Source organism: Mesoplodon mirus, assembly GCF_964341445.2.
Source record: "Mesoplodon mirus genome assembly, chromosome: 8".
Classification (NCBI taxonomy): Eukaryota; Metazoa; Chordata; class Mammalia; order Artiodactyla; family Ziphiidae; genus Mesoplodon; species Mesoplodon mirus.
In genome coordinates this window covers 86,447,003-86,458,302 of record NC_138984.1, presented here as the reverse complement: position 1 = coordinate 86,458,302, position 11,300 = coordinate 86,447,003, and the positions used below count along the sequence as shown (strand labels likewise).

The following is an 11,300-nucleotide window of genomic DNA, read 5'->3' as shown; positions in this document are numbered from 1 at the left end:
CAGTTAGTTGAAAATTAATATTTCTAGTTTTGCATTCTGTCATTGTTTACAAGCAAAGACTGGTCAAAATGAGAGAAGAGGACTATAATTGCTTATTCTTGTTTACAAAATGACCACCCAGTGATGCCCACTTTACTTTTTGAAACTATAGTTTGTAAAAATGGCTTTAATTATGCATGTCTACTTAGGGTGACTAACACAATAATGCCTATGACATTTCACATTTCATAGTTAAAATATTACTTCAAATATTAATTCTTTTCTCCATTCTAGCCAACAGAAAAACGACCATTATTCCTCTGTTTTAAACTTTTTCTTGCTGTTGTTTTGTGTTGTTTTTCAATGTAGAAGAGCTTCAGGATAGGAGGGTGAAGAAAACTTTATCAAAGCTACTTTGATATTAAATAAATAAGACTAAAAAGTGGTGAAAATTATGACTAGAAATATTTTAAACTGATATTGTTTCAGTCATTCTGTCTTCCTTTTTTTTGATTGTAGTAAAAAAATACATAACATAAAACTGACCATCTTAATCATTTTTTTAAAAAATAAATTTATTTATTTATTTTTAATTTTGGCTGCATTGGGTCTTCGTTGCTGCGTGCAGGCTTTCTCTAGTTGCAACGAGTGGGGGCTACTCTTCTTTGAAGAGCACGGGCTCTAGGTGCGTGGGCTTTTTTAGTTGTGGCATGTGGGCTCAGTAGCTGTGGCTCATGGGCTCTAGAGTGCAGGCTCCATAGCTGTGGCGCCCAGGCTTAGTTGCTCCGCGGCATGTGGGATCTTCCCGGACCAGGGCTCGAACCCGCGTCGCCTGCATTGGCAGGCGGATTCTTAACCACTGTGCCACCAGGGAAGTCCCATCTTAATCATTTTTAAGCATACAGTTCAGTAGCATTAAGTATATTCACATTGTTGTGAAAGCTGTCATTCTAATGGGTTGGTTTTCAGGCACCCCCTTTGTAACCTGTTTACCCATATCACTATGCAGAACAAGACTCTTAACTTCCTATGATCTGGACACACAAAATGAAGAGCTTTTATGCCTGCTATACAGCACTGTTAAGTATTTAGTTCATAAATCTCTTCCTTAAAAGAATTATAAAAAAAATAAAATAGCTTTATGGTAGTGTTTCTTCTAAATTTTTACAAATCAGAATTTTGAGGGAATATATATAGTTGTTAACAAGCTAAACCAACCAATCACTGTGCAAATTAGTAAAAGAATTCTTTCTGAAAATTTTGCTAGAGGGAATCCAGAATTTAATGATCTAAGAGAAAGAAACTGTCATGCTAACCGGCAACATATAATACAAAGAGAACCTGCTTCATCAGGTAAGAAGGGTGTGTTGGTAGGGTTAGGATGCGTTTAAAGAATAAAAGGTTTACTTTTACATATCTTTATAAAGTTAAATTTTGTTGTATATGAGGCAGTTTATGTTAATATAGATATGGTGTTATTTTTTAATAGATTTTAAGAGCAACTAAGGTACTTTGAATAATACAGAATCAGGAATTTTAGAGCAAAGTGATTTTAGAAATCAGGTAATCTAGTCATTGTCATGTTTATTTGGTATACATATGCATAAAAACTTTTGCTGACATCTCTTCTATATATTAATATATTTCTACTACTGCTAATTCCTATATTAAATATTACTATTATTAACTTTTTTAACTAATTAATTTATTTATTTTTGGCTGCATTGTGTCTTCGTTGCTGCACGTGGGCTTTCTCTAGTTGCGGCGAGTGGGGACTACTCTTCATTGCGGTGCGCAGGCTTCTCATTGCGGTGGCTTCTCTTGTTGCGGATCACGGGCTCTAGGAGCGTGGGCTTCAGTAGTTGTGGCAGGTGGGCTCAGTAGTTGTGGCACACGGACTCAGTAGATGTGGCTCGCCGGCTCTACAGCGTAGGCTCAGTAGTTGTGGCGCATGAGCTTAGTTGCTCCATGGTATGTGGGATCTTCCCGGACTAGGGCTCGAACCTGTGTGCCCTGAATTGGTAGGTGGATTCTTAACCACTGCACCACCAGGGAAGTCCTGCTATTGTTAACTTTTAATTTTTTAGACAAAAAAGAATATTAATACTCATTTTTAATATTTTCTACCCCACCTGTGCACCCCTGAAGATCCCTGAGTTAAAAAACCGTTTGCTTGAGGTATTTTAGCAAGTAACTGATGAAGGTGATGCTGTGGTCTAAGTCTCTCAGTTTGGTCCTATGTTTTCCCACTTTTTTTTTCCTTTCTCGCTGTAGAAAGGGCTAATTTCCTTCATGAAATACGTTGCTTTGGGGAGAAAGTCACTATGTCTGGCACATGGTTGATATCTAATAAGTATTTGTTAAATGACTTTGCAGTAACAAAATCAAGAACACAATTATCTCCCAAAACAACTAAGCTTCCGCTTTTGTTCAAGCACTTCATGGCTCCTGGTATTGGAAACTGCTGTTTCCTTGCTTTAAAATAAACATCCTTGAGCATGTGATTAGAATCAGACTAAAAACTACCTTATCCATATTTAAACCATTACTACCAACATGTGTATAACACAGGTGTTTTTCTATTAAATTGTTCTCTGGATGTCATCAGGGAGTAGGGTGTGTCATCAATACAATCGCCAGGAGATGATCTTTTGCCAGAGTAAATTTATCCCTGGTACAATGGCTCCAAAGACAAAATTCCGTGGGACACGTGTGTTCTTGTAGCAAGCCCAGATCACCAGTAGCCCCGGCTTTCCCCAGAGAATTTTAACCCAAGTTAAATTCTAGCTTTCTTACAAAGCTCTAAGAAAGCCAGCTTACCCTCCTTCATCAGAGATTACCCTCCTTCTCTATACCTCCTTCTCTATCTCTCAGTCAGTTAGGCACCCAAACGTTTAGAACTAAATGTATGCTGCCTTCTCCCCAAACCCAGGCCCTATTTGGAGTCTACTTACAGAGTCCAAGAGAGGTATTGGGTAAGTGGTACAGTAGGTATAACGTCTCTTCCTCCTGTTCTCCCTGGGTTTCCTGCAACAAACAGGAGTGAGGCCAGGCTGTTACTTGCAGCGGCCCCATGTTTCACCCCAAGTGAGGCTTGTGTGCTCTTCTCTCACTTCTCTCCATTTGGCTTCATTGAGGCCTGCTATATCTGGAACCTGCTGTGTTGACTCACCAAAGCGGGCCTGCGTATCACAGAAGGATTGCCTCACTTTCTGATCTGTCCTCCTAGCGGATAATTATGAATCATCACGTTCTCCAGTCTTAAGCCTGTTCACCCCTTATTGATAACTCCTCCAGAGCTGGAACTGTGTTTGTTACCTTCATCCCTGAGTTCTTATTTGAAGTGAGAACAAATTCTTTTAACTAACATTTACTGAAGATTTTTTTTTCAGGTTAACTGTGGCATTGAATACATTTAACATTTAAATTTGCCTATATCCTGTCTTCTTAGGCCCACTCTCATGTTTATCTCCCTCCCCTCCTCTGCCTGGCCCTTAAGGACTATTCCTATATAAGTGAAATTATCTCTTTACTGCAATACTGTGTTATATTCTCATTTTATGAAATCTTATCTAAAAATCTGGATGTTAACTTTAAAAAAACATGTAATATTCTCAATTAAGGACGAATACTTGGAGAAATGAAAACTTCCATTTTAAAAAAGTTTTAAGAATAATGTCAAGGGATTCCTAAGATATTTAAAAATATTAACAAATAATTATAACATTTTATGTTATATAAGTTTTGTTAGACCAAGATCACAAGAAAAACCAGGACAAAATTTTCTTTTTCAAAAAATTGTGGCTGTACATCTACATTGTCCTTGGATATGTAGAAGCCCTGCTGAGCTAAATTGTATGTTTCTTTCATTTGGTAAAGATTTTTGCTATTTTTTCCTTTTCAAGTGGACTTTCAAGTTATTTTATTCTCAGATTTTGAACTTCACATTGTTCTTTTGAGTAAAATGCACAGAAGGACTGCATCAGGGAGATGACAAATGTCATTTAAATAGTATCAGTATGATTTAATTATCTTAGGTTTTGCTTTGCTTTCTGTTAAGTAAAATAAATTAGATAATATGTTTAAATGCTAAATGAAAATTTTATTTACTATTGGGAGACTTAATTGTATGTGAGTCCATATCTAAGCACAAATGAAAATTGCACAGTTATATGTTTAGTACATTACAACACGTTATCCATTTATTAAAGGTAGATAAATACTTACCTAAATCATCATTGTGACAGATAAGAATAATAGCTGTAATTTGAAAGGTCATTCTTTGGTGATACTTTATTTTTATGCTATCTAGTTCATATATATTTCTCATTGGGGTTATATAGAGTGGAGATTTTTAAAAAGATAGCCGTAAACTTTTTATCTCTTACCAGGCTTGGGTTAAGAAGGGGTTAAGGCATTCCTAGGTATGATATCAATATGCCACAGGAAATTCTTACCCTGCTCTAGTGTCCTAAAATATTCCAATGTTGGAGGAAGACTTCATAAATTAGAGTCTTTATATAAATATAGCAATGATGCTATAGAAATTGGAGTTAGAATAGGTTTTGGTAGATGATTTCACATTGGGTGGGCCTAAAGGAATCTTCACTAGAGGGCTCAAGGGACATGTTCTCTGAAATATCTGCACTATTAACAATTACATGTATAGACTCCCTGCAAACTGGAATGATTGCAGATAATGGAAAAAGTCAAGCATAATACTCAATTTTTAATGGAAAAGGGAGGCACTGAAAGATCACGCTCCATTTAGTCTTCTTTGAAATACTATGGTGTTAATCTTTGAAAAACAACAACAACCAAAAAACCAAAAGACAAAAGAACATGATTTATAAGTCCACAGATGGTGGCCAAGTATCCATTGTCTAACATGGATTTGTGAAAAGCAACCTTGCTAAATAAACTTATTTTACTTCTTAAAAGAAGTCAATGGCAAAAAGAAGTATGTATAATAGTATGTTTGATTAGATACATGATCATTGCTGACCCTATGCAAATTGTGTTTTAGAGAAAATTCAGTTATCTGCTCCTGGCTTTGTTTAATATATTCAGATTACTCATACAATTGTACTTGCTATATATGTACAGTTTCAAGTTCTGATTCATTCACTTAACATTATATCATAAACTGCAAACTACTCTTACTTTTATGTGACCAAGTTACTAAGGAATCTGAACTTTGTGGGGATATAAACATAAAATGTTGTATTTTTCCTCTAGTCACTGCTCCCACTGTACTATGTTGAATACCCTTTCCCCCCAGGCAGATTCCATAGTTTTCTGCTCTTTTAAGTTACTCAAAGCCTAGCCTGGCCTAGTTTAAAACTTTGGTGTTTTAAAACCCCCTCCATTGTGGGCCAGACTTGTAGCCACAGGGGATATGAAATGAGGAAAGGAATATAACCAATTTTTCACTTGTTCTCCCTCGTCAGGCCTCTAAAGATTGGGCTGGGGAGAGTGTCTGGTTCTAGGATATGTTTTCCTCTTCCTTTTTCAAGGCTAATTCCTCTGGTATTGGGGGCTAGAAGTAGGAATAGAGGAGAAATGAATCTTGCTCTCTGTCTTAGTCGTTTCTGCTTCTCCGGCTGACGTTGACTGCTCTCAGTGCTCTTACTGCCTCTCCCAAAGCACACATTCTTAATTCCTTCAGTGAGCAGAAAGGGGCCTCCATATTGTACCAATTCCCTGATAAGGAAACTCCGGCACCTTGCTGCTGTTATTTACTTTGTTAGTAAGTCCTCCCTTTTGGGTGGAACGCTGCAAAAGCAATTCAAGCCCCAATATCTTCCTGGTGTCACTTGACCTACAAGAAATTCATGTATCACCTCTTGTGTGCAACCAATGTCCCCAGTGCAATGGACACACATAGTCTTGTCAGCTATCATATCATCACAGGATAATGAAATTTAAAATGTTAGCCAGTGCCAATGCTCTTCATATAAGGTGGGAGTGGGATGGGGAGTGATAATGATATAAAGTATAGATGTTATTGAACCCCTATTCTGTAGGTGGCCTTGAGGCCTAAGTTGATAATCATAACTTCATTTTTCAACCCTTAATTGCATGTCCTAATTATCCCTCTAAGCTCCTTGACTGGGTCTGATTCTTTATCTAGTCCAGTGCCTAAACCTTAATTCCCAAATGATCTGAATCCACTATGGACTTATCTTTGGACTTATCTTATATTGGCTATCTTTACTGAGTTGCCTCAGTTGGGTTTCAGACATAGTCATTCTTGCCCTGTTGTATAGCAGCAACTGAGTTTCCCTTTGATGATCAGGATTAATCACCACATGGCTACAGCGACCCTTTTCTGCTTTTAATTCTACAGCTCCAGAAGCTGAAAATAGCCAGTGGGCAGTTTCAGTTTCCAATTCATCTGAACCTTGATGGTGTTTCCTGATGGAAGCATTCCTCCCGCGGATATAGGACCTCAAAAACCATGAGCCCAAGGTTGTTGGGAAGAAAGACAAAAATTTCTTCAGTGGTGAAGTGAAGAAATTGGTGTGATAGTGAGAGGGTACTTTTACTTCCTCTTTTAGTACATGGATTTGTGTGTTCCAGCTACATGAGATCCTCTTTTTATCTCCAATGTTCTGATATTTTATAATGTGCCTTGGTATTGAACCTTTTTCATTCATTGTTCTGGATACACAGAGGATACTTTGAAACTCAAAACTCATCCTTTGGGGCTTCCCTGGTGGCGCAGTGGTTGAGAGTCTGCCTGCCGATGCAGGGGACACGGGTTCGTGCCCCGGTCCGGGAAGATCCCACATGCCGCGGAGCGGCTGGGCCCGTGAGCCATGGCCGCTGAGCCTGCGCTTCCGGAGCCTGTGCTCCGCAACGGGAGAGGCCACAATAGTGAGAGGCCCGCGTACCGCAAAAACAAACAAACAAACAAACAAAATCCTCATCCTTTGGATTTAGAAAATTCTTATTTTTATTTGATAATTTCTTCCCCATAATTTAAAATCTCTATTTTCTCTGGAGATCCTAGTAGTCAACTATTAGGCCCTCTGGTTTAGTTCTCTATATTTAAATATTTTTCTCCCATTCTTTGTGTATTGCCCTATTTTCTGAGAGATTTTCACAACATTTTTATTACAATCCTTTTACTAACCATTTTATTACCACTTCCTAGCTGTGTAACATTGGGAAAATTGCTTAATATCTCAGTCTGTTTCCTCATATTTGAATTGGAGATAATAGCATGAAATAACCATACTTCACAGGGTTTTTTTGAGGATAGAGTCATAAAAAGTGCTTAGAATATTGTCTGACACACAGTAAGTACTCTATAATAAATATTAGTTAATACTAGGTATTCACCAGTATCTTGTGAATTTGGTTAGTATAAGTGATCTTTGGGACATTTAGAAGACAATTTCTAACCAGATCCTGATCTTGGTGACTTTACCACATTAGGCCTTTTTTGAGAGGACCAAACAGTTGGCCTTTGGCAATCATGCCTCTCTATCTCATTATGTCCTTCAAATGCAACAATTTTTAAAGTCCTTCTCCATTTTTGCCTGTCTCTGTACCTGTGCTTACATGGGTATATTTTGTAATGTAAAATTACATATAATATCTTGTAAGAAACTCTTATTCTTAAAAAGGGAAATGATGGAGGGAAACATGATAATTCATGAAGATGGTCTGCCCCAGAAGTGTGCATTTATTCTTTTATTAAGCATCTTTATTTAACACTGCTATGTGTCTAGCACTGTGTTACTTGCTAGGGATACAGAGATTTTTGTTTTATCTTTTTCTTAATTACTTGTATTGAACATCTACTATGCTTGAGAATCTATGTGAGTTCACAGTCTACAGCAGCATTTTTTTTTCCCATTAGTGAGCCTTTTCACTGTTGTGCGTTTTTTTTGTTTGTTTTTTGTTTTTAATTGAGGGTCCCTTAGTGGTCCTGCTTCCATGAGTGGCTGTGACCGGGGAAAAGGGGAGGGAAACCAGGCAGCGCAGGGAGGGAGGGGTCATCTCCACAACATTCCATTTATACACAGAACTAAACAGACAAGCACAGAGTCACTATTGCGGTTAGAAGTTGGCAGCATGGAAAAAGGGAGGAGCAAGTGGGGAACTGGGGTGTTAAAAAAAATACAGGTCCCCCCACAAACAGGGGTTCCTGGGGGGAGCTTGGTCTGTTTCAACCCAAGAGGAATCAGAAGATCAAAAGCGGTCTGGGGGGCTTCCCTGGTGGCGCAGTGGTTGAGAATCTGCCTGCCGATGCAGGGGACACGGGTTCGTGCCCCGGTCCGGGAAGATCCCACATGCCACGGAGCGGCTGGGCCCGTAAGCCATGGCCGCTGAGCCCACGCGCCTCCGGAGCCTGTGCTCCGCAACGGGAGAGGCCACAACAGTGAGAGGCCCGCATACTGCAAAAAAAAAAAGGCGGTCTGGGAAGGCCAGAACCGTCAGGGATGGAGGGAGGAGGAGGAGGAGGAGGAAGGTCCAGGGGGTGGGGAGGCTGTTTGGTAACTGGGGTGAAGGGACTGCCCTCCCTCTGCTGGGATTCCCCCCAGCCCCTCCTGTCTGGCAGGAAGGGGGCAGCCTGCAACTCCCATGGGCAGGTCTGGGGCTGCCAGATGCTCCAGGCAGTGGGCTGGAGGGGGCTCAGAAAGGCTTGCCCTCCAGGGAGATGAAGGCGCTGCCCCCCAGCTTCTCTGCCAGGGTGCAGAGGTCCTTGACCTCCTCATAGCAGTTTGCTTGCAATTCATGCTTGATCCCCGTCAGCTTCCTCTTGATGGCGTCCTTGGAGCTGGCATAGATCATTTTGCTCTTAAGGGGTGCACACTCAGGGGCCCAGAAGATGAACACCAGCTCCTCCTTTTTGCTCTCCTTGGTCTCATAGGTTGCGTCATAGAGGGCGTAGCAGCAGTCCTTGTCTGGCAGCCTCTTGACAAAGGTGGCGTAGGGGTTGTCTAGAGTCTGACCCACATCACCTACCAGGATCTCCTTGCCCTCCTCCAAGATGGTGTTCTTCTTGTCCTCGCTCAGGCAGAAGAGCACCGCCTTCTCGCGCTTCTTCACCTCCTCTGGTGTCGACGACTTACGCACCTTCATATCATTGAACGCTTTGATGGCCCCATCAGAGACAGCCACACCAGAGGCCATGTTTCTGGAAGAGAAAAGGAGAGAGCAAGGAGAGCCAGAAAAGACAAGAGCCGCTGCTGCAGCATTTTTAAAGTATGGGTCGTGAAATCAATTCAGAATGTTGAAAACAGAATTAGAAAAAAAAATAGAATAGTACAGAATAGTAAATACCAGAGTATGTTGCATGTAATAAAGTTCAATATTACTTCATGAAGTTTTTACTTCAGTGTGTACTGGGGTTGTGATAAAAAATGTCCTTTTTACTATTTAGATCTGGGGCAATAAAGTTTGAAAGCCACCAGTGGAAAAGACAATAAGCAAAGAGGTATTTACAGCACAATGTGATAAATATGATGGGGAGGTCTACGACGGGTGAAAAAGGGGGGTTAAGGATTGTTTTCTGGAGGAAGAGGTTCTTGATCTGTATCTTAAAGGATAGGCCAATTGTAATAAATGTGGAGTAAAATATCTCCAGTAAAGGAAATAGCATAAAAGCTCAAAAATCTTTGTGACTAAAGGAACAAGTATAATAGTAAGATATAAGTAAGAGGAAGGGGCTGGATCAGGAAGCTTCTATTCTTCCTCATACTGACGAGCTTGGATTTTCTACTGAAGTCGCTAGAGAGCCACTGAAGGATGGGGAAGTGACAAAATTTAGTATCTGCTTTATATGGAGCAGTTGACAGCACTGTGGAGAATGGATTTGAGGATAGTGACAGGAGGCAGAAAGTGGAGAACAGGAGGCGTGGGAGAGCAATTAGGAGGCATAATGAAGGCCATTATAATCAAAAGAAGAGATTTTAAAAAGCCTGAAGAGGATGGAAAACACAGGACTGGGTAGCTATTTGTATGTGAGGGGTAAGGAAGAGTCTGATACCCAGCTTTCTGGCTTGAGCCACTAAGGCAATGGTAATGGTCTTACAAAATATAACAGGACTAATGGCTAGTGGTTGAGCAACCAGGTAAGAATAATCAATAAACATTTAAGGGGCTTCCCTGGTGGTGCAGTGGTTGAGAGTCCACCTGCCGATGCAGGGGACACGGGTTCGTGCCCCAGTCCGGGAAGATCCCACATGCCGCGAAGCAGCTAGGCCCGTGAGCCATGGCCGCTGAGCCTGGGCGCATCCGGAGCCTGTGCTCCGCAACGGGACAGGCCACAACAGTGAGAGGCCCGCGTACCACAAAAAATATATATATAAATAAACATTTAAGTCGTACTTACATAGTTAATGTCAAGCATTTAGGTAAGTGTTAGGGCTGAGGGTGTGGATGAAGGAGGAAGAGTAGGGTAATAAGATATACCCTGGAAGAAACAGAGAAATCATGAATTCAAGATGTGGCAAATTATGGTTTCTGTGAAACCTTCTGTATATCACCCACCTTGAATTGATTTTTTCTTTTTCTAAACCTGTATTGCATAAATTTACCACACAGTTAAACGTATGCATTGTTAATTAATGGTTTTACCTATGTTTTGTCTTAATACATTGTAAGATCTTTATGGAGAGGAATAATTATGTTCCCTTCATATTTCCTGCTTATGGATATCAATTATAAGCCAACACTATGTCTAAGAGATGAAATAGAACTTCATAGCCATATAGAATTCCATATGATGAAATGTCCTTTCATCCCTTCATGGTGCTCTAGTATGTTTGAACAAAATGGGATTTGTCTCATCTACTACTGAGCAGTTTCTTCTCTGTGATCCATGTCCACTCTTTACCACCCAGTATGCTTTGGGTTATACTCACTTGGCTGCTGTTCCCTACCTAGAACTCTGAGCCTACTGTCTTTGATGAAATGATGTTGCTGCTTCTGCCACATGGATCTCAGTGAAGGGGTGATATGAGGAAGGCTACACTTCCCATTACTGTGCCTTAATTTTCCTTCCACACCATCAACACAAAACTAGTTCACATAAAATGCTTTATTGAGGGGCTGGGGATGATTAAAGGAAGTATAATTGCTGACTATTTTATTACCCATCCTCATCCTGAACTGTCCATGTAAGCCCATCCATCCATCCAGGCTGATGGAAGAACAGGATGAGCAATGTTTTCTGGGGCTTCGTTCCAAGTAGTAAAAGTGACAGATAATACAGGCAAGACCATGTAGATCTGTTACTCCATGATTTCTTCCCATGCTGACTTGACCAGAGTCACGGAAGAAGCAGCAGGTCAGCATTACCCAGA

General features: G+C 40.4%; 1 protein-coding gene across 1 annotated transcript; it reads right to left on the bottom strand.

Moving 5' to 3' along the window:
* Positions 1 to 8,518: 8,518 nt before the first annotated feature.
* Positions 8,519 to 9,184, bottom strand: LOC309809500 (cofilin-1-like). The gene has a single exon (XM_082630620.1). It carries the CDS (start codon positions 9,124 to 9,126, stop codon positions 8,626 to 8,628), a length of 501 nt encoding a protein of 166 aa, XP_082486746.1. The 5' UTR covers positions 9,127 to 9,184; the 3' UTR covers positions 8,519 to 8,625.
* Positions 9,185 to 11,300: the final 2,116 nt, after the last annotated feature.

Excerpts from the sequence above, each read along its gene's own strand:
- LOC309809500 (XM_082630620.1), bottom strand. The coding sequence starts at position 9,126 with ATGGCCTCTGGTGTGGCTGTCTCTGATGGGGCCATCAAAGCGTTCAAT.